At 51.8% G+C, this 20,699-nt stretch overlaps 1 protein-coding gene across 1 annotated transcript in view; it reads right to left on the bottom strand.

The window, feature by feature from the left end:
• Positions 1 to 18,700, bottom strand: part of COL20A1 (collagen type XX alpha 1 chain) — a 61,706-nt gene extending 43,006 nt beyond the window's left edge. The window contains exons 1-10 of the mRNA XM_056507383.1: positions 18,400 to 18,700; positions 15,163 to 15,247; positions 12,772 to 12,882; positions 10,681 to 10,824; positions 10,289 to 10,447; positions 9,195 to 9,395; positions 7,848 to 8,003; positions 6,767 to 6,886; positions 6,443 to 6,607; positions 4,480 to 4,644 (exon numbers count right to left, since the gene is read on the bottom strand). Of these exons, the coding sequence (XP_056363358.1) occupies positions 4,480 to 4,644; positions 6,443 to 6,607; positions 6,767 to 6,886; positions 7,848 to 8,003; positions 9,195 to 9,395; positions 10,289 to 10,447; positions 10,681 to 10,824; positions 12,772 to 12,882; positions 15,163 to 15,235 (1,294 nt within the window). The 5' untranslated portion in view covers positions 15,236 to 15,247; positions 18,400 to 18,700. The remainder of the gene's footprint in view (positions 1 to 4,479; positions 4,645 to 6,442; positions 6,608 to 6,766; positions 6,887 to 7,847; positions 8,004 to 9,194; positions 9,396 to 10,288; positions 10,448 to 10,680; positions 10,825 to 12,771; positions 12,883 to 15,162; positions 15,248 to 18,399) is intronic.
• Positions 18,701 to 20,699: the final 1,999 nt, after the last annotated feature.

Here is a 20,699-nt window from a genome sequence, read left to right as displayed (position 1 = left end):
AAGGGAAGGGAAGGGAAGTTTCAGGGAAGTTTCAGGGAAGTTTCAGGGAAGGGAAGGGAAGGGAAGGGAAGGGAAGGGAAGGGAAGGGAAGGGAAGGGAAGGGAAGGGAAGGGAAGGGAAGGGAAGGGAAGGGAAGGGAAGTTTCAGGGAAGGGAAGGGAAGGGAAGGGAAGGGAAGGGAAGGGAAGGGAAGGGAAGGGAAGGGAAGGGAAGGGAAGGGAAGGGAAGGGAAGGGAAGGGAAGTTTCAGGGAAGTTTCAGGGAAGGGAAGGGAAGGGAAGGGAAGGGAAGGGAAGGGAAGGGAAGGGAAGGGAAGGGAAGGGAAGGGAAGGGAAGGGAAGGGAAGGGAAGGGAAGGGAAGGGAAGGGAAGGGAAGGGAAGGGAAGGGAAGGGAAGGGAAGGGAAGGGAAGGGAAGGGAAGGGAAGGGAAGTTTCAGGGAAGGGAAGTTTCAGGGAAGGGAAGGGAAGGGAAGGGAAGGGAAGGGAAGTTTCAGGGAAGGGAAGTTTCAGGGAAGGGAAGGGAAGGGAAGGGAAGGGAAGGGAAGGGAAGGGAAGGGAAGGGAAGGGAAGGGAAGGGAAGGGAAGGGAAGGGAAGGGAAGGGAAGGGAAGGGAAGGGAAGGGAAGGGAAGGGAAGGGAAGGGAAGGGAAGGGAAGGGAAGGGAAGGGAAGGGAAGGGAAGGGAAGGGAAGGGAAGGGAAGGGAAGGGAAGGGAAGGGAAGGGAAGGGAAGGGAAGGGAAGGGAAGGGAAGGGAAGGGAAGGGAAGGGAAGGGAAGGGAAGGGAAGGGAAGTTTCAGGGAAGGGAAGGGAAGGGAAGTTTCAGGGAAGGGAAGGGAAGGGAAGGGAAGGGAAGGGAAGGGAAGGGAAGGGAAGGGAAGGGAAGGGAAGGGAAGGGAAGTTTCAGGGAAGGGAAGGGAAGGGAAGTTTCAGGGAAGGGAAGGGAAGGGAAGTTTCAGGGAAGGGAAGGGAAGGGAAGTTTCAGGGAAGGGAAGGGAAGGGAAGGGAAGGGAAGGGAAGGGAAGGGAAGGGAAGGGAAGGGAAGGGTAAGGGAAGGGAAGGGAAGGGAAGGGAAGGGAAGGGAAGGGAAGGGAAGGGAAGGGAAGGGAAGGGAAGGGAAGGGAAGGGAAGGGAAGGGAAGGGAAGGGAAGGGAAGGGAAGGGAAGGGAAGGGAAGGGAAGGGAAGGGAAGGGAAGGGAAGGGAAGGGAAGGGAAGTTTCAGGGAAGGGAAGTTTCAGGGAAGTTTCAGGGAAGTTTCAGGGAAGTTTCAGGGAAGTTTCAGGGAAGTTTCAGGGAAGTTTCAGGGAAGTTTCAGGGAAGTTTCAGGGAAGTTTCAGGGAAGGGAAGGGAAGGGAAGGGAAGGGAAGGGAAGGGAAGGGAAGGGAAGGGAAGGGAAGGGAAGGGAAGGGAAGGGAAGGGAAGGGAAGGGAAGGGAAGGGAAGGGAAGGGAAGGGAAGGGAAGGGAAGGGAAGGGAAGGGAAGGGAAGGGAAGGGAAGGGAAGGGAAGGGAAGGGAAGGGAAGGGAAGGGAAGGGAAGGGAAGGGAAGGGAATTTTCAGGGAAGGGAAGGGAAGGGAAGGGAAGGGAAGGGAAGGGAAGGGAAGGGAAGGGAAGTTTCAGGGAAGTTTCAGGGAAGGGAAGGGAAGGGAAGGGAAGGGAAGGGAAGGGAAGGGAAGGGAAGGGAAGGGAAGGGAAGGGAAGGGAAGGGAAGGGAAGGGAAGGGAAGGGAAGGGAAGGGAAGGGAAGGGAAGGGAAGGGAAGGGAAGGGAAGGGAAGGGAAGGGAAGGGAAGGGAAGGGAAGGGAAGGGAAGGGAAGGGAAGTTTCAGGGAAGGGAAGGGAAGTTTCAGGGAAGGGAAGGGAAGGGAAGTTTCAGGGAAGTTTCAGGGAAGGGAAGGGAAGGGAAGGGAAGGGAAGGGAAGGGAAGGGAAGGGAAGGGAAGGGAAGGGAAGGGAAGGGAAGGGAAGGGAAGGGAAGGGAAGGGAAGGGAAGGGAAGGGAAGGGAAGGGAAGGGAAGGGAAGGGAAGGGAAGGGAAGGGAAGGGAAGGGAAGGGAAGGGAAGGGAAGGGAAGGGAAGGGAAGGGAAGGGAAGGGAAGGGAAGGGAAGGGAAGGGAAGGGAAGGGAAGGGAAGTTTCAGGGAAGGGAAGGGAAGGGAAGTTTCAGGGAAGGGAAGGGAAGTTTCAGGGAAGGGAAGGGAAGTTTCAGGGAAGGGAAGGGAAGGGAAGGGAAGGGAAGGGAAGGGAAGGGAAGGGAAGGGAAGGGAAGGGAAGGGAAGGGAAGGGAAGGGAAGGGAAGGGAAGGGAAGGGAAGGGAAGGGAAGGGAAGGGAAGGGAAGGGAAGGGAAGGGAAGGGAAGGGAAGGGAAGGGAAGGGAAGGGAAGGGAAGGGAAGGGAAGGGAAGGGAAGGGAAGGGAAGGGAAGGGAAGGGAAGGGAAGGGAAGGGAAGGGAAGGGAAGGGAAGGGAAGTTTCAGGGAAGGGAAGGGAAGGGAAGGGAAGGGAAGGGAAGGGAAGGGAAGGGAAGGGAAGGGAAGTTTCAGGGAAGGGAAGGGAAGGGAAGTTTCAGGGAAGTTTCAGGGAAGGGAAGGGAAGGGAAGGGAAGGGAAGGGAAGGGAAGGGAAGGGAAGGGAAGGGAAGGGAAGGGAAGGGAAGGGAAGGGAAGGGAAGGGAAGGGAAGGGAAGGGAAGGGAAGGGAAGGGAAGGGAAGGGAAGGGAAGGGAAGGGAAGGGAAGGGAAGGGAAGGGAAGGGAAGGGAAGGGAAGGGAAGGGAAGGGAAGGGAAGGGAAGGGAAGGGAAGGGAAGGGAAGGGAAGGGAAGTTTCAGGGAAGGGAAGGGAAGGGAAGTTTCAGGGAAGTTTCAGGGAAGGGAAGTTTCAGGGAAGGGAAGGGAAGGGAAGGGAAGGGAAGGGAAGGGAAGGGAAGGGAAGGGAAGGGAAGGGAAGGGAAGGGAAGGGAAGGGAAGTTTCAGGGAAGGGAAGTTTCAGGGAAGGGAAGGGAAGTTTCAGGGAAGGGAAGGGAAGTTTCAGGGAAGTTTCAGGGAAGGGAAGGGAAGGGAAGGGAAGGGAAGGGAAGGGAAGGGAAGGGAAGGGAAGGGAAGGGAAGGGAAGGGAAGGGAAGGGAAGGGAAGGGAAGGGAAGGGAAGGGAAGGGAAGGGAAGGGAAGGGAAGGGAAGGGAAGGGAAGGGAAGGGAAGGGAAGGGAAGGGAAGGGAAGGGAAGGGAAGGGAAGGGAAGGGAAGGGAAGGGAAGGGAAGGGAAGGGAAGGGAAGGGAAGGGAAGGGAAGGGAAGGGAAGGGAAGGGAAGGGAAGGGAAGGGAAGGGAAGGGAAGGGAAGGGAAGGGAAGTTTCAGGGAAGGGAAGGGAAGGGAAGGGAAGGGAAGGGAAGGGAAGGGAAGGGAAGGGAAGTTTCAGGGAAGGGAAGGGAAGGGAAGTTTCAGGGAAGGGAAGTTTCAGGGAAGGGAAGGGAAGGGAAGGGAAGGGAAGGGAAGGGAAGGGAAGGGAAGGGAAGGGAAGGGAAGGGAAGGGAAGGGAAGGGAAGGGAAGGGAAGGGAAGGGAAGGGAAGGGAAGGGAAGGGAAGGGAAGGGAAGGGAAGGGAAGGGAAGGGAAGGGAAGGGAAGGGAAGGGAAGGGAAGGGAAGGGAAGTTTCAGGGAAGGGAAGTTTCAGGGAAGGGAAGGGAAGGGAAGGGAAGGGAAGGGAAGGGAAGGGAAGGGAAGGGAAGGGAAGGGAAGGGAAGGGAAGGGAAGGGAAGGGAAGGGAAGGGAAGGGAAGGGAAGGGAAGGGAAGGGAAGGGAAGGGAAGGGAAGGGAAGGGAAGGGAAGGGAAGGGAAGGGAAGGGAAGGGAAGGGAAGGGAAGGGAAGGGAAGGGAAGGGAAGGGAAGGGAAGGGAAGGGAAGTTTCAGGGAAGGGAAGTTTCAGGGAAGGGAAGGGAAGGGAAGGGAAGGGAAGGGAAGGGAAGGGAAGGGAAGGGAAGGGAAGGGAAGGGAAGGGAAGGGAAGGGAAGGGAAGGGAAGGGAAGGGAAGGGAAGGGAAGGGAAGGGAAGGGAAGGGAAGGGAAGGGAAGGGAAGGGAAGGGAAGGGAAGGGATGGGAAGGGAAGGGAAGGGAAGGGAAGGGAAGGGAAGGGAAGGGAAGGGAAGGGAAGGGAAGGGAAGGGAAGGGAAGGGAAGGAAGGGAAGGGAAGGGAAGGGAAGGGAAGGGAAGGGAAGGGAAGGGAAGGGAAGGGAAGGGAAGGGAAGGGAAGGGAAGGGAAGGGAAGGGAAGGGAAGGGAAGGGAAGGGAAGGGAAGGGAAGGGAAGGGAAGGGAAGGGAAGGGAAGGGAAGGGAAGGGAAGGGAAGGGAAGGGAAGGGAAGGGAAGGGAAGGGAAGGGAAGGGAAGGGAAGGCCCTTCTCTCTATGATGGTAGTTGCTATCGTTAGGTGATTTTATCCCCCAGGAGGAAGGAGGATAGCGAGCAGCAGGAAGCTCAGCCCTCACCCAGCAGGTCCCACTTCACCTGTGGTTTCCTTGTGGCTCCTCTCTTTGATCCTGGCGCACAGGACCCGTGTGAGTCTGCCCACCAGGGAGCTGAGCAGGGGGAAGTCCAGCACGTTGTAGACGGTGAGCTCCAGCGGCTCCGAGGCCACCTGCCTCAGCTCCGCCTCGTCCGCGTTCTTCACCCCTGCACAGAGAGCCAGCTCAGGGACTGCGGGCAGCAGCACAGCGCTCACAGCCCGGGCTCAGCACCACCCTGCTCTCCCACACACTCCTGCTGTCCCACTGGCCCTGGCCTCTCCTGCAGCAACCACCTCAGCCCAGCCCACGAGGATCTTCCAGCTCAGAACACCTTCAGTGGCCTGGAGACAGCCTGGTGTGGACACTGCTGAAGAGTCGTGGAAAAATGCAGTCTGGATTTTTTTTTTCCCAGGCTGTGTTTACAATATATTATACCATTAATATAATATAATATAATATAATATAATATAATATAATATAATATAATATAATATAATATAATATAATATAATATAATATAATATAATATAATATAATATAATATAATATAATATAATGTAATACAGATTATATATTATATATATATAAATTGTACAATATATAATACAATTTTATATACAATTGTATTGTATATAATGCAATTGCTTTCTCAGCTCCAGCCCAGACCTTTCCCAGGCTGGGGATTTTTCTCAGAGACAAAACAAGAGCAGGAAGAAAAAGCAGCACAGATAGACACCTGGTGTTGACCACCGAGCCGTGTGATGTTTTGCAGAAGGCATGTTTTCAAAGAGGTGTTGCCTTCTCGGACCAATGAGTCTTTTCTACTTTGTTTTGCAGGATCTATCCTGTATAAATGCCATGGCTTTTCAATAAATCACTCTTTCCTGCTGCTTGGAAGAAGCAGCGTGTGCTGCTGCATTATTCGCCGTTCCTAATCAGACAGCCACAGCCTGGTGAATCTCCTTTCTGTTCTCCTGCCTCCTCACCACCTGCAGCTTTTGCTAGCAGAAAGGTAGATATTTTTCAAGCCAGAGGCAGTTGGCATAAACGGATGGGAGATTGAATGTGCAAACAAGCATTTTATATTTATGAGGTGCCAGCGCTCCCCACAGAGAGCCTGTTGTTCATCAGAACATCACATTGCATTTCAGCAGAGCTGGGATGAGCAAAAAGCAGCCCGTTTATATAACAGAGCTTCTCCATCACACAGCATCCTCCATCCCCATCCTTCACTCCCCATCCTCATTAACTCTCTGCTGACCAAACTCCACAGCACAACTCATTTTGCTTCCCAGAGCTAGGTTCAAGGTTCCCTAACACCATCCCAGGAGGCTCAGCTGCTCTCCTCCCTCCAGAAAAGCCACTTACCTGCATAACCCTATTTAATAAATCTCACTTGCATTTTACCAACAGAAATCAGCACTAAAACCTTTGGAGATTGCAGTTTAAGGGGAGTTTATTGCTCAAGTATCAATCTCCTGCAGACCTCGTGTGGTCCTCAAGGCCAGAGCTGCTCAAGGCCATTCTGTGTCTCAGTGCTGCTGCCAGACAGTGAAAAGCAGATAATGTTGTTATTCAGAGAAATGGGAAGTTGTGAGAGGCAGTAATTATACAGGAGGTCTCCTGCCATCCCCAATACAATGTTCTCTTGCCTAATTCCACAGCTGAGAACATTGTTTTCATGCCACTGGTCCCTGAGGCTCCCAAAGGTCTTTACATGGTAGGTGTGAAATCTCTCATGTGAATACTTTCTCAAAAAAAAAAAAATATTATCCTTTGAAGACACTGCCTGGGCTGAATAAATGAGTTAATTTTCATCTGAGCCACAATGCAATGAACTCTCACCCACTACCTCAGTTCTACAGCCTCAGGCTTCTGTGAAAATTGAGGGAACATAACCTTCAATTTCATGACCAAGACCAGGTTGGCTTTGTCTTATAGCTTACCAATGGCTGTGATCTTACCAATGGCAAATATCTCTATGCCCAGGTTTTTCAAGGTCTGAGCAGCCAGGTTGGCATCATCCTGGGATTTCCCATCAGTCAGGAGGATTACCAACTTCTCAGCCTCCAGCCGGGCACCAGCCTCTGGTTTCAGATTCTGCTCCAGGACGTGGGTGAGTGCTAGACCTGGGGAGGGGCAGAGATGGAGGTTGTGCCACAGCCTGCCAAAAAATCCCCCGTGCATTTTTCTGTTTTCTCTGCCCCCCAGCAGCCACAGTCCCCAGAGAGCACATCACCTGGGAACAGTTCCCCCGTGGCTGCTCAGAGCCCTCAAGGCACAGTTACCTGTGAAGGTGTTGCCACCCTTGTACCGCAGGCTCCTCACGGCCTCCAGCAGCTGCTCCCTCGTGGAGAAAGCGCTCAGATCCCACTCAGTGCGGGGGTCACTGCTGTACTGGGACAGCCCTGGGCAAGACAGGAGCTGTGGGCAGCCAGCCAGCCCAGGGGAGCTGCAGGAGCCCCACTCTGGGGACTGGTGTGAGGACTGGCAGGGAGGATGGCACAAAATGATGACAGGGATGGGGTGAGCAGTTGGGGCTTCTAACTCCCCTTCTCTGTGTGGTTCTGAAGAGCTGAAGTTGAGTCAGGGGAGGTTTAGGCTGGATATGGTGAAAAGGTTCTTCCCCCAGAGGGTGGTGGGGCACTGAACACGTTCCCCAGGGCAGTGGTCACAGCCCCAGGCCCCATAGAGCTCAAGGAATATTTGGACAGTGATCTCAGGCACAGGGTGGGATCCTTGGGGTGCTCTGTGCAGGGCCAGGACTTGGACCCAATGATCCTTGTGGGTGCCTCCCAAATCAGGATATTCCACAATTCTATGATTCTACAGTCCTGCCGTGCTGGCAGCAAAGCAATGCCTCAGACCCCATGGGGTACAGGATACACACCCCTGCCAGGATAATCAGAGGTATTTGATAAGGTTAATCTGGGTCAAACCATCAGCTGCAAAGGCTAAGAATGATTTATACCATCCTATTTCATGTACAGCCTGGCTGTCAGCATCAGTCAGAGCTGGAGGCAGCCCCATTCCCTGCTGAGCTCACAGCAGCCCCAGTGGGGCATTGCCACTGCACCCAGTGCATTGGTGGCTGAGCAGCTCATCAGAGATGGCAGCAAATCCCAAAAGTATCTCAGCATCACCCCTGACCTAGGGCTGCCCAAAGACAGCGCTTCTGTTCATTGTGCAGATATTTTTCACAGCCACTAGAGGCCAGAGCTTGCTGCCAGATGGGAAAAGCTTCCAAGAGCAGCTCTAGGATACCACCCTAAAGAAACAGCAGCTCCCAAAAGGAGCACATAACCACAAGAGACCAAGGCCCCTTCAAACATCAACATCCCAAGGTCAGGAGACAGGAGCATGTCCTACCTACTCTTATCTTGTCTTCTGCAATGCTGAATGGGGAAATCAAATTGCTCAGGAACTCCTTAATGAGCTTGAAATTGTTGCGCCCGATGCTCCAGGACCCATCCACAAGCAGGACAATATCAATCACTGCAGGTGTGTCACACTGAAACTGGGAGCCTGGGGGAAAAGGTTTGATACTGAGGGAAGCAATTGTAAGGAGGAAAACCTGCTTCAGTTTAAAGATGAAAAGCAAATCTGCTGTGCAAGGCCTTGTCTGGATGGTGGAATGGACCATCTGCCAGTCTGGCACATGCCAGCAGCCTGTGAAAACCACAGAGCCGAGGGTAACCCATCCCAGCACCTCGAAATGGAGTGCTGCACCTCTGCAAAGAAGGGGTTAAAGCTGTCAGGAAGCATGTGCTAACCCAAGCACTGCCCTCTGCAAGCTGTCAGCTCCATTCCATCTCTGCCCCAGCCCAGTGCTTCCTTTTATCTAGCTTAAGTCTCCAAGAATTGCAGGTGATTGCTTAATTCCATTCCATCACGAGATCCCCCGTGGGCTACAATTATTTCATGGCTTAATATTAAATCCAATCTCTCTGTAAAAACCTGCTGGCACCATGGATGCTCCAGCTCTGCCTCCCTCCCCACCCCAGGCCTTCAGCTCAGCAGAGGATAAGATAAGGCATGTTGCTAATTGAATGCATCTTCCTTGAGGATTTCTCAGATGGGGAATTTTCTATTTTTGGTGGAGGGAAAACAGATGATCCCATTAAGATTTATCAGGAATGTCTTCTATCACAGAGATGGATTTCTGCTGGGCCAAAGGGGATGCTCTGGCCCATCCCTTTCCCACCACTTCAGCAGAGCTGGGAGCCACCACAATCTCAACTGCATCTGAAGGATTCTCACAGATCAGTTATCTGTGAAACACAAAGAACAAGCCCAGAAGGAGGAGCAGGCTGGGTAACAAGCACCCCTGGTGTTTGGAAAGGAAACACCTTGGAAAGGTCCATGGCTGGGGATGCTCTGCTGGAGAACAAATGCTTACATGAATCTGCCAGAAGCAGGGGGAGATGACAACATGAAGAGAGAATGGTGCCAAATCAATTAAAATCAATAAATTAAATCATCTGGAAGGAATTTTTGGCCTAACTCCAGCTTTCCTGAGAATTCACATTGCTCTACAGAACTCCAAATTTCTCCAGTGAGCTCTGACAGCTCCCAAAGCATGACCCAGTAATTGGAAGCACAACCAGCAGCAGTGTACTCTGGGGGGGCAGAGGGTGGGCTGGAAAGCTTGAATTCAATGAGTGTTAGTGAAAATACAGGGAAGAAGGAGCAAGACATGTTTGAATCCTCTCTCACCTCGCCTCAGTGAATCCTTTGGGGGTTTTTCTTTTCCTGGAGGCTCTTGTTCCACCTTTGCAGCAGTGTGTGGGGATGATTTCGGGGCTGTTGATGTTGTTTCTGTCACACTGGCCTCCACACTGGGCTGGTTTCTTGTCGTTTCACCTGAGCTCTTTGGCTGAATCCCCTTCTGCCTTTTCTTTTCAGCTCTGTCCTTTGCTGTGCTCCAAAGAGAAAAATCCCATTGTCCCTAACTGTGTTATCCCCATGCAGCCCCACTCCTCAGCTGATTTAAGCCACATTTGGCACAGGTGTAGGGAGCTCAGAGAGGGTAAAATTACAACAAGTTTATGGAAATAGATGGATAGACTGACACCACCTTCACTCATACCTCTCTGAGAGGGCTGCATGTGTGCTCAGGAGCTAAAAATGGATCACACCAGCAAGTCCTTCCCATTATCTTCCATGATGAAAAACAATGAATGTTTATAAAATATAAATCAGGGAAAACATCTCATGGCACCTCATACCCAGTTGCTCTGCAGAGCTCAGCAATCTGTGGCTTGCAAACACCCTGGGCTAGTGCAAGACTTTTTGGATAATGGCCCTGATGGATCTTTCTTCCATCAACAGGTGTAATTCCCTTTTGAGCTCATGGAAACATGAGACTCTGTGGTTACACACAGTCCTGAGCCAGGGAAGTTGAGGAAATCCTTCTTGCAGAGCACCTGCAGCCCTGGGACATGGAGCTTAGGGAAAAAAGCACCAACAGCCCCAGTGCTCAGGGAGCAGCCTGTTCTCAAAGGACCCACATTCACTTGAAGGACAAGTTTGCTGAATTTGGATACCTGGATGTGCGTTTTCAGCTTGGCTGAAATGAGGGGCAAATATTTTTAAGTGGTTTACTGTGTTTCTGTAGCTAAGAATTGGATGCAAAGGATGAGATTAGGCTAGCAGGGCTCTCTGAAAGAATATCTCTGATGAAGGGAGATTGCAGGGAGAAAATGGGAATGGTTTTAGGGAGAGCTGAATGCTCCAGCTGTGTTAGCATGGCACAGGCTATGGTGGCTCAAAATCAACCCCAGTGATTCCAGGATGGTGAGAGCACCCACCTGTCTGTGACAGGGCAGTGTCCAGGGCTGGGGGGGTGGCCTCTGCCCCCTCACTGTGCTCAGCTGCTGAGCCCCCCGAGGAGGTGAGGTTCTTTCCTGACACAGCTCCTGCGTTCCTCCGGTTATTTCTAGTCTGCGATGCATTTTTGAGCTCCTCTACTGTAGGAAGACCAAAACCAGAGAAATCACCCATCTAGAGAGGCCTGTGAGCCACAGTCCCTCATCCCCTGGGTCTTCCCCATCTCCCTTTCCAGCCTTCCAACAGAAATAGCACCAGGCTGTGTGATTGCCAAGCAGCCTGCAGGGCGTGTGCCAGAGGATGGGCTCTGAGCAGCCACATCCCCAACAGCCTCAGGAGCTCTGAGTGGCAAAATTCAGCCCTCTCCACTTACTCACAAATTTCCTCTTGGCAAACAGGGCTTCCTGGGAGCCATTGAGCACGTAGACCTGCAGGGTGTATTCCTTGGTGGGGCTCAGCCCTCCCACTGTGGCTTTGGGAGTCTTGGTTTTCAGCATGACTTCTTGCTCCGAGTCCCCTGAGGTGGGATGAAGCCACAGTTCAGAGCATGTCAGAACTCAAATTTAAGCTGACAATAGCAAAAGCAGCACTGAAATGCAGGGAATGTCTGCCTAGGGACCATAGTCAGCTCCTATTTATGCTTTAAATTTTGAGGAGCTCTGATTTTTACTCTTTTTCTCAATGTAGAGTTGGGAAGATTGAGGCGGGTTTTTTTAAATCCCTGGTATGTGCCCAAATTAGAAAATTACTTCCCACCCAGTATTAGTGTAACCCTCACCAGCTTCCCAAGGAGCTGCTGAGTGAAAAGCTGGTGCTCAGAGTGTAAAGACTGAGAACACCCAGCTGGCTGAGGTCGTGTGTGACAGAATGAGGAAGTGACTCGGTGTCTCTGGAGGTCACTGCTGGTGCTTGGACCCATCTTACTCATCCCAGCTGTGCTGTCTCTGCCCCATCTCTCCAAGGGCAGCTGCTGCCTGCAGGGCACAGCTCATTTTTGGGCTGGCACTGCCTCCAGACCCCTCCAGAGCTGTGTCCCAAGCTGTTGGACCCTGTCCTGGGGCTGGGATGGCTGGCCAGGCAAGAACTGGGGGGTTTCTGTGTTGGCAGGGCAGTGAGCAGAGGGAGCAAGGCAGTGATTGCTGCCCCAAAGCGGGCACAGCAGCTCCTAAATCCTTGCAGAAAGATCTGCAAGCTTTATCTGGATGTGTTTCTGACCCAGCCATCCCTGTGCTCCTGCCCAGGGCTGGAGACTCCCCAGCCTGAGAGGGGAAGCCCCAGGCATGTGCTGGGAGCGCCGCTGGGAATTCCCTGCATTGCCGGGATGCTGATGGATCTGTGCTGAGCTGAGGCTCGGGGAGGAGCAGGCAGGGAAGGAATGAGAAGCCTCCTGCTCCATCCAGCCTGGGCAGCAGGTGGGGCTGGGCTAAGATGGAGCGGGTGATCACAGGAGCTGCCGCCCGCACTCTGCCCCTTTCCTGCTCACTGGGAGCCACTCACTGAGTGCCAGCCGCCACTGAGGGTGTCTCCAGCCCCATCCTGTCCTTCCAGCACCACCAGCTTCAACATCTGAGAGCAGGGAGTGGGGCTGGGGAGGCAGAGGGATGAGCTGCCCCCACCAGCAGGGTCAAACCCTTCCCGTGTCATGTCCCTGCAGTGCTGGCAGAGCTGGTGATGCCTTGAGTTCTGAGTTTTCTCTTCTGCTTGGGTGTGCTTTTCTATTCTGCTTAGGGTGATGAAGACAAAATAGTCTGATTTCAGCTATTGACTCAGGGACAATTTCTTCAAACTTCAGGCCCTAAGAATGAGCAACGTGAAGAGAGGAGGGAGGGCCAGCCAGGAGGCAAGGAGGATGAAACCTTCCAATTTGAGACTATTAATTGGATAGTTGATTGCTGTATGCAAATAGACTGAAGTCTATAAAGATGTGAGATCACCAAGCTCTCTTTTACTTCCATCCCAGAGCCATCCAGGCACTGTGGCACTGGCACTGCCAGCGTGTGGCCTTTGCAGACCTCTCAACAAATACCCATTTTATTCCCCTTAACTCTGTGTGATCTCTGTTCCAGCTCCTCAAGGCATCACTGGGAGCTCCCACAGGAGAGCCAGGCAATAAACCTGTTCCACTTCTGTCTCACAGAGCCCCACAGAACAGCGTTTCTGGCTGAACCTTTCCCCTAGGATGGGGAGAGCTGGATTTCACCTCTTTGCTGTGAATGAGTGATCAAGGGACTGTGCTGTGTTGGGTGGCACTAGAGGCTGCTCCAGAAAGGCTCCTTGTCCATGCTGCACCTACAGCCCAGTGAAACCAACACTTGGAGCCAGAGCAGGCTGTGGAGAATTCCCTCTGCCTTGTCTCTGTTCCTCTAAGGTCTGAATAATGCTGGCACTTGGGTCCTGCTGTGCTCCAGGTGCAGCTCAGCCCCTCTGTCACACACAAATCCCTGTCCAGGGTGTCAGCACGTACCTGCCATGGGCTTTACCCGAATTTTGTAGCCACTGATGCTCCCTTCAGTCTCTTTCCACTTCATCTGGAGCCTGTCTTCTGCAAGGACAGTGAGTTTCAGCCGGCCTGACCCTGGGGAGGAGGAGACGTGTCCGTGCTGCTCTGGGTGCAATTCCTCCCTCCAAACCCTCGTGTGCTGTCTCCTCTAGGGCCATGGGAGTGTTGTAGCACAAAGGGAACCTGCCCCAGCCCAGGCAGCATCTCCTGGGGCTGCATCCTGCAATCCCCTTGCACCTCTGCAGGCCTGGAGCCTTCTGTGCAAAGAGGAGGTTCTCAGGTGTTCATTTTACACCCCTGCAGAGAGGTAAAGCAGCCTCCCCAGAGCTGGGGGCTTCTCTGAACCCCTCCTGTCTTGGAGGAGCTTTCATGCTGAATGTTTTTTTTACAACATGTTCAGTGCAAACATGTGAAATGGGAGGGCAACAAAAAGATAAATGGGCTCAGCAAGGCTCTTCAACAGGCTCAGGCTGCTGAGAAATACTGAAATTCCCCAGGTGATGGATCCCACACTTCTGCAGAATGATCATTTCTGAGGCAGCTCCAAGGACCAGCTGGGTTCAAAAAAAAAAAAAAAGAGAAAAAAAAAAGAAAGAAAACCTGATAAAGTGTAAATAACAGGTCCTGGCAGGACCATAACTGATGGGCACCAGCTTGTATCAGTTTGCTGCAGGGAGCTGCAAACTAAATGACAATTCCTGAAGAAAAAAAAAATAGTATCAGACAAGGATGTAAAGAGAAGAAAGAGCACATTCCTTTATCATCTCCAGATTTCACAGCTCTCTCTTAAGCCCAGCTAGATGTCTGAGCTCATGTGTCACTCCTTGAATCAATGATTCCTGTCACACAAATGTCACCATATGAAACTTTTTCACTCGGCTGGATGCAGGGTGGCAACTCAGCAGATTTCTCTCCCCTCCTCCTGACACTGTGCCCAGAGCTGCCTTTCCAGCAGGATGCCCTAATCTGCAGTGAGTGAGCACACTAGAAACATCTGCACCCAAGTGCTCCCCTCGTTTGCAGCTGTTACCAATCTCTTTCCCTTTACAATTACTCACAAAAAAAAAATGAATCTTAGGGTGACCTGGAGTTTCTGTTCAGTGCTGCCAAACTGTCACCCAGGGCTCCTCAACTCCCTCCTCTGGTCTTGCATGATGCCCAGACACCTCCTGCTGTGCTGTCACCACCCAGGAAAGCAGTGAGAGCTGGCACTGAGGTTCCTGCTTGTCTCAGCCCAACATCTGTGCCTTAACCTTTCCTTGCAGAGACTTCCTGCAGGCTGCCCAACAAGCAGATAACTATTTTGGGAAAACAAAGCTCAGATTCACATCTCACCCCAGGCAAATCTGAAGAGGAAGAAAGAAAACAGGGGAAAGAGGGGTGAAGGGCAAGAAGCAAATCCCAAAATCATGCCTAAGAGAAATGGTAAAAGATCATGGAACAATGAGGGGAATTCATAGTTAGATTAAACATGGAGCTGTCTTCTTTTGGCCAAGTGTGGTCCAGCTTCTTGGGCATCACTCTAGGAGCCCAGAAGCTAAAAAGACAAGAATGTCCCCAGACAGAGCAGAAAGGACATCATCCTCTAAAGCACCATTATGTGCTAGATGCAAATGATCCCCAGTGCCATGAAAGCTCCACTGTTTCCTTGCCCTGTGTTAGATGTGCACTATTTGATGCTGTAACCTTGCTCTCCAGCTCACAGGGAGTTAAGCCCGGGCTCAACTGCAGAAGTCTGGAAGATGCACAGCAGGGAGACACATCTGTCCCAGCCCTGCAGTGCCACCACCTCTCCAGGAACCTTTGTGCTCTTCCACAGAGCATTCAAACATAACATTAAGGTGGATCTTCCACATCAGAAAGGCTGTGCTGATGTGCTGTCAGCATTTTCTGGTCACTCTGGGGAGCAGGGTGATACAGGAGGAATCGCCTCGTGCTTTCTGACCCAGATGTTGCACCACATCTCACCACAAACCCCCAAAGCAGGAAAGTGCAGTGCCTGAAGAAGCAACACCCTTTTTATTCTGTTTCTCAGGCTCCCACAGGTCACATAAGCCCCTGACTGCTTGCCCAGGCTGAAATGCATCCCTGATGCAAGGGAGTGGCTGAACTGCTGCCAGAGATGAGGACAGGCCTGGAGGGGTGGGGAGGGATGGAGGGGCTCTCCCAGATGGGCCCCCTGACCCCTCATTGCTTTTCATGATGGGAAAGGCTGTTTGCAGCTTCAGCAGCTGACACCAGGGCACAGCAGCCCCTGGAATCCTGCCTGGTTTGGGAATGGCCCTGGCCACAGCCAAAGGGAAGGGCTGGGCTCTGCAGGGACAGACAAACCACAGGGAACAGGGGGCTCCTTACCTTGGCCCACTCGTCCCCAGACATGGCTCACCACAGGCAGGCAGGCAAGAAAGAACCAAATGTGAACCAGCATTGTGGCCAGGACCTACAAAGGGGCAAATGTCAGGAAGGAGAAGTAAAAGTTGTATTTCACCACATCAAAATCCAAGTTTTTTCCATCCTCATTTAAGGCACCACATTGATGGCACTGAGGGGGTGGGTGGAGAAGAGCACACAGATTTTCCTGCCACCCCTGCACATTATTTGATCTTTTTGGTCTCTCCAACATGGCTGTTCAGTGCCTTGGGCTAAACTGTGTTTATAAACAGAGTGGGGAGCACTCCTCTCCTCCTGGCTGGACACTGCAGGACAATCTCAGCAGTGGAACTCACAGGGATGGGCTCTGCTCTGGTCATGAGACCCAACCACACTGGCAAACGACTGGACAGATAGATTCCAGAATAACTTCTGGATTAAGCTGTACAGAAGTGATTTGTGATTATCATGACCACAATCATTGCAGGTGTACAGACAGCACGTGCCTCATGTCCCTGGGATGCACACACCAATCACAAGGGAAAAGCACAGAGAGGAGCACTCTGTGGCAGCCAGGCTCCTCAAACCACAGATTTAATGATTTAATTGCTGTGATAAAGCAATTTTGCAGCAGGAGGGATCCACAGACCCAGTGGCGTTGGTATGTGAACAGTTTATGAAGAAGGGGTTTATTTATTATTTCATTCCCAAGAAGTTATATCCAGGACTTGTTGGGATAGTTTTGCTTTATTTCACCTGAAGACACTGAAAGCAGGCAGGACAGACTCAGCCATGGCAGAGGATCAGTTTGATCAGAAAGAACCCCAGCAGCATGGCCAAAGCTGACTGCCAGCCTCAGCCCATGGGCCTCAGGCACCACAGCTGGCTCTGCCAGCCTGGATTTCAGTGCTATTCAGTCTGGGTCAGGAATTTCAGAAAACCACCCTGATGGGAGCAGTGCCACCCTCTCATCTGGCTCTCAGCAAAGCAGGTTTTAGGCTCACATTGCTGGCCTTTTGTCATCTCTGTGCTCCACATTTCAGCCTCACTGCTCCTGGCAGAGCCAGCCCCTGCACCCACTGCCTCCTGCAGTGACATTTCACTTCTGTTCACCCTGATGGACAGGTATGTAGAGCCCCCTTCAAACCTGTTTCCCTTCAAACACAGCAGCTTTGTAGTGATTTCAAGGAAAAATAAATATGCACGTGAGTGACTCAGGCATGATCTGTTTAAATCAGATCTAAATTGCTGGAAGAATGAATGGAAGAACATGCAAGTTGTAACAGGGAGTTGTACACCACCCTTCTCTGTCTGTGATTTTTTTTTTTTTTTTTTTGATTGAAGATGAATGGAACAACTGCAGTGTAACCAAAGCCTTTAGCCATGGGAAACACTTGCTTTATTTTTCCAGCTAATAAAATGAGGTCATTGTTTATAAAAAACAGCAAACATTTTATAGGTGGGTTTCAGGACTCTGACTGTCATCTCCAGGATGTCATCCCTGGCTGCAGCAGGGCAGGCAAAAAATCAGCATTTTTCAAATTCCTCAAACTAAAATTTCATTTTGGCCATTTTGCAATGTCACCAAACTCCTCTAGATTTCCTTGAAACTTCTGTGCAACTCTGCTGACAAACAGGATGCCAAACTCTGGCAAAAGCACTGGATTGTGTGTTATCTGTTCATGTTAACCAGGGATCCAAAGTCCAGAAAAATAAATTCCTTCGCCCTGCACTGATCTGGGCTTACTGCAGGCTCTGATTTAGGCAGGAGCTTCCACCCTGTGCTGTCAGTAAGGATGAGTTCAATGTTATCACAGAATCACTGACTAGTTTGGAAGGGACCTTAAAGCTCACCTCATTCCAGGGGACACCTTCCACTATCCCAGGCTGCTCCAAGCCCTGTCCAACCTTGGACACTTCCAGGGATGGGGCAGCCACAGCTTCTCTGGCTCCCTGTGCCAGGGCCTCCCAACCCTCCCAGAAATCCTGCTTTTAACCCAGACTGGGCACAGTCAGACCCCAGGATGTGGATCTGCTCTGTAACTTTAAAGCAATAATCAGGGACTTCATCTCTTCTGCCACCTCAGAGGAAAACCCATCACCATTCTACCTCTTCTCCAACATTCATTTTCCTACCTGTAAGTCAGGAATAACAAATACACCTGGCTGAAGAGGTGGAAGACACACATTTGGAGGAGCTCCCTCTGCCCAGCTCACCTGCCACATCCCAAGCCCAGCTCCAGCACTCTGTGGTCCCTCCCCATCCATTTCTGCCATCAGAGGTGCCACCAGCCAGCCAGGCTGAGGGAGCCCAGTGGCAGCAGCCTGCTGGCAGGCAGGGAGCCCCCAGCACGCTGATCCCTCTCTCCTGTTACTCACCCCAGGCAAGGAATGTGGAGACAGCAGCAAGTGGTGAGTATTTCCAGAGCCTGGAAAATAGGGGTCTGTTGGGAACACACCACTTTCCACTTGCTCCAGCCATGTGCTCAGAGGAGATTTGGGGGTTCAGGCAGACAGAGATCCCCGGTTTTGTACAGGATATTTTACAAGTAGTTGCTTTAGTTAAATAATTAAAAAAAAAATGCTTGCCACATTTTTAAGTCAGCAGGACTAAAGGTGAGGATTTGGAGGCATTGTGAATTATTTCCATCTTCCAAAGTCACAGTTTGGGGACATTTTCTCATGCCAGAGGTCATCACTGTCTCTGCACAGAGGTGCTGGCAGAAGCAATGTCACCTCGTGTCCCTCTCACGGCTGGACACACAGGGACAGCCCTGCACAAGAGACAGGGACCTGCCAACTGCAGGGGATAAATCTGTCCCACATTCCCCGAGTGCTTTGCTGGGTAAAGGACCTAAAACAGACTGAAAAACACGAATTCATCAACCCCTTTTTGTTTTCTCCTGGAAAGTTCCTCTATTTCAGTTCCACTATCGAACAAAAGGTCTCAGACATCGCAGCACCAGACTAAAAAAAGTCGGGAGGAAGCTCCACTTCTAGGCTGAGCTTTGGCAGCTCCCCCAGCCCGTCAGGCTGAACCCACCCACACCTCCAGGTGGGGAAAACCCACCCAGGTAACAACAAACCCACCCAGGTACCCTCTGGCAGCAGCATCCTGCAGTTTTGTACTATCAACCACAGCACAGAAGGAAAAAAGCAAATCAAACCAGCAAGCAAAGCACGTTTCTCCTGCAATCCCAGCCCGAGGGGACGGGCACAGACCTCTCGGAGCGGCTTCTCCTGGATCCGGACGGCTCCAGCTACATTCTGAGATTCTGGGACACGCTGCCCTGGCGCCTCGGCTGCTCCCCGGCTGATGGAAGATTTCAGTTCCAGACGGCAGGAGGGAGAAGGAAGGGGAGGGAGAGCAGAGGGAGAGGGATGGGATTCCCTCGCCTCCCTCTCCACAGGCACAGCTTGGCCCCTTCCGCGGCCAAATAAAGCGTGAAAAGCGAGAGGCTGCTGCTATGGGCAGGAGCGAACGGCTCCTGGGGCTTTGCGAATGAAAGGAAATAAAATCTCTGCGAGGCTGCACGCTGAGCTCCTAGAAGGCAGCAACAAGTGCTGGCTCCCTCCCACCCTGGAACTGCCTGGGATGGAGTCAGAACAGCCTCACTCACATCCCACCCAGGGATGCCCAGGATCAGCCCAGCCTCATTCACATCCCACCCTGGAACTGCCCAGGATCAGCCCAGCCTCATTCACATCCCACCCTGGAACTGCCCAGGATCAGCCCAGCCTCACTCACATCCCACCCTGGGATGCCCAGGATCAGCCCAGCCTCACTCACATCCACCCTGGGATGCCCAGGATCAGCCCAGCCTCACTCACATCCACCCTGGGATGCCCAGGATCAGCCCAGCCTCATTCACATCCCACCCTGGGATGCCCAGGATCAGCCCAGCCTCACTCACATCCACCCTGGGATGCCCAGGATCAGCCCAGCCTCACTCACATCCACCCTGGGACTGCCCAGGATCAGCCCAGCCTCACTCACTTCCTCCTTGGGATGGTCATCCACCCTGGGATGCCCAGGATCAGCCCAGCCTCACTCACATCCCACCCTGGGATGGTCAGTATCAGCCCAGCCTCACTCACATCCCACCCTGGGATGCCCAGGATCAGCCCAGCCTCACTCACATCCACCCAGGGATGCCCAGGATCAGCCCAGCCTCACTCACATCCACTCTGGGATGCCCAGGATCAGCCCAGCCTCACTCACATCCACCCTGGGATGCTCAGGATCAGCCCAGCCTCACTCACATCCACCCTGGGATGCCCAGGATCAGCCCAGCCTCACTCACATCCCACCAAGAGCTGAGAGAGCCGTCCCTGTGCACTGATGGGAGCTGTGTTTTGTGTGCTGAAGGAAATGCAGCACATCTGTAAGTTTTGCAGGGCCAGAGGCTGAATCATGAACTGCTGCTGCAGGATCCAGCCCTGAGCTCCTAAGGGAAGGATCCCCAGCACCAGGAGCACCTGGGACACACACCCTGCTCCCTGCCAAAACTTCTGCACAGATTTTGTCCTCGTTGCCAGGAGGGAATGACTGACGGTGACATTTCTTGTTACAGAGGCCAGATTTTCAGCTGCATCTGGATGGGCTGTCAGCATCAGTCTCCCATCACAACTGAGGTTTCAGACTCTTGCATTGCCATTCAGCAGGAAACACAGATACCTTTGAAAGTGTCAAGTTAAATGAGGAAAAGAATCATAGTTTTCAAAATATTTTGCACATTAGACAAGTATTTCTTAGCTCTTTGCAGTTTTGTTTTATAATCTTGTAAGTGTTTAAAAGCATCACAGTATACAGACCAAAGGATAACACCACAAGGAAGCACTTAAATAATAGAATTACAAAAGGATTTGGATTGGAAGGGGCCTAACAGCACATGTTATTCCAATGCCTGCATGGACAGGAACTCTTTCCACAATCCCAGGTTGCTCCAAGCCTCATCCAACCCAGCTTTGAACACTTCCAGGGATGAGGCAGCTACAGCTTCTCTGGGCAAAAAAAGTGGGCAACAAATCTTAATAACACAAAGCACAGAGCATGGAGAGAGGGTTGTCACTGCCCTATGTGTAAATACCACAAATTACCTCTTCTGCAATTCCTACTGGGTTTTTGTTCTTGTTCAAAGCTGCTATAGTTTTCTTTAAAAGTAGAAGGAGAGAAAGAAGTGAGCATTTGTCTCCTGTGCTTTCAAGGAATTCAGATCCAGAATTAAAAAATCCTGCTTTGACACAATAAAATCTGGAGCTGTTTTCAGTGCTTGTGTTCAGGATGCTGTTTCCTGACCTGTCTTTCCCAAGGTGTCCACACCATGCTTAAATCTTCTAAATTTGACTTAGAGTGAGCCAAGCACCCTAGGTTAAACCTTTGGGACATCACAGACAGCCAAACTCTCCCTAAAGAGAGTTTAAAAAGCAAAAAGGCAGATGGAGGTTACTGAACTCATGCACTGAATGCTACAAATAACAACTGTGAGTTTATTGACAAACGGCTGAGGAGATGGTCTGGT

Source organism: Oenanthe melanoleuca, chromosome 20 (assembly GCF_029582105.1).
Source record: "Oenanthe melanoleuca isolate GR-GAL-2019-014 chromosome 20, OMel1.0, whole genome shotgun sequence".
NCBI lineage: Eukaryota > Metazoa > Chordata > Aves > Passeriformes > Muscicapidae > Oenanthe > Oenanthe melanoleuca.
Note: the sequence above shows the minus strand (reverse complement) of the source record. Positions and strands in the feature narration are given on the sequence as shown.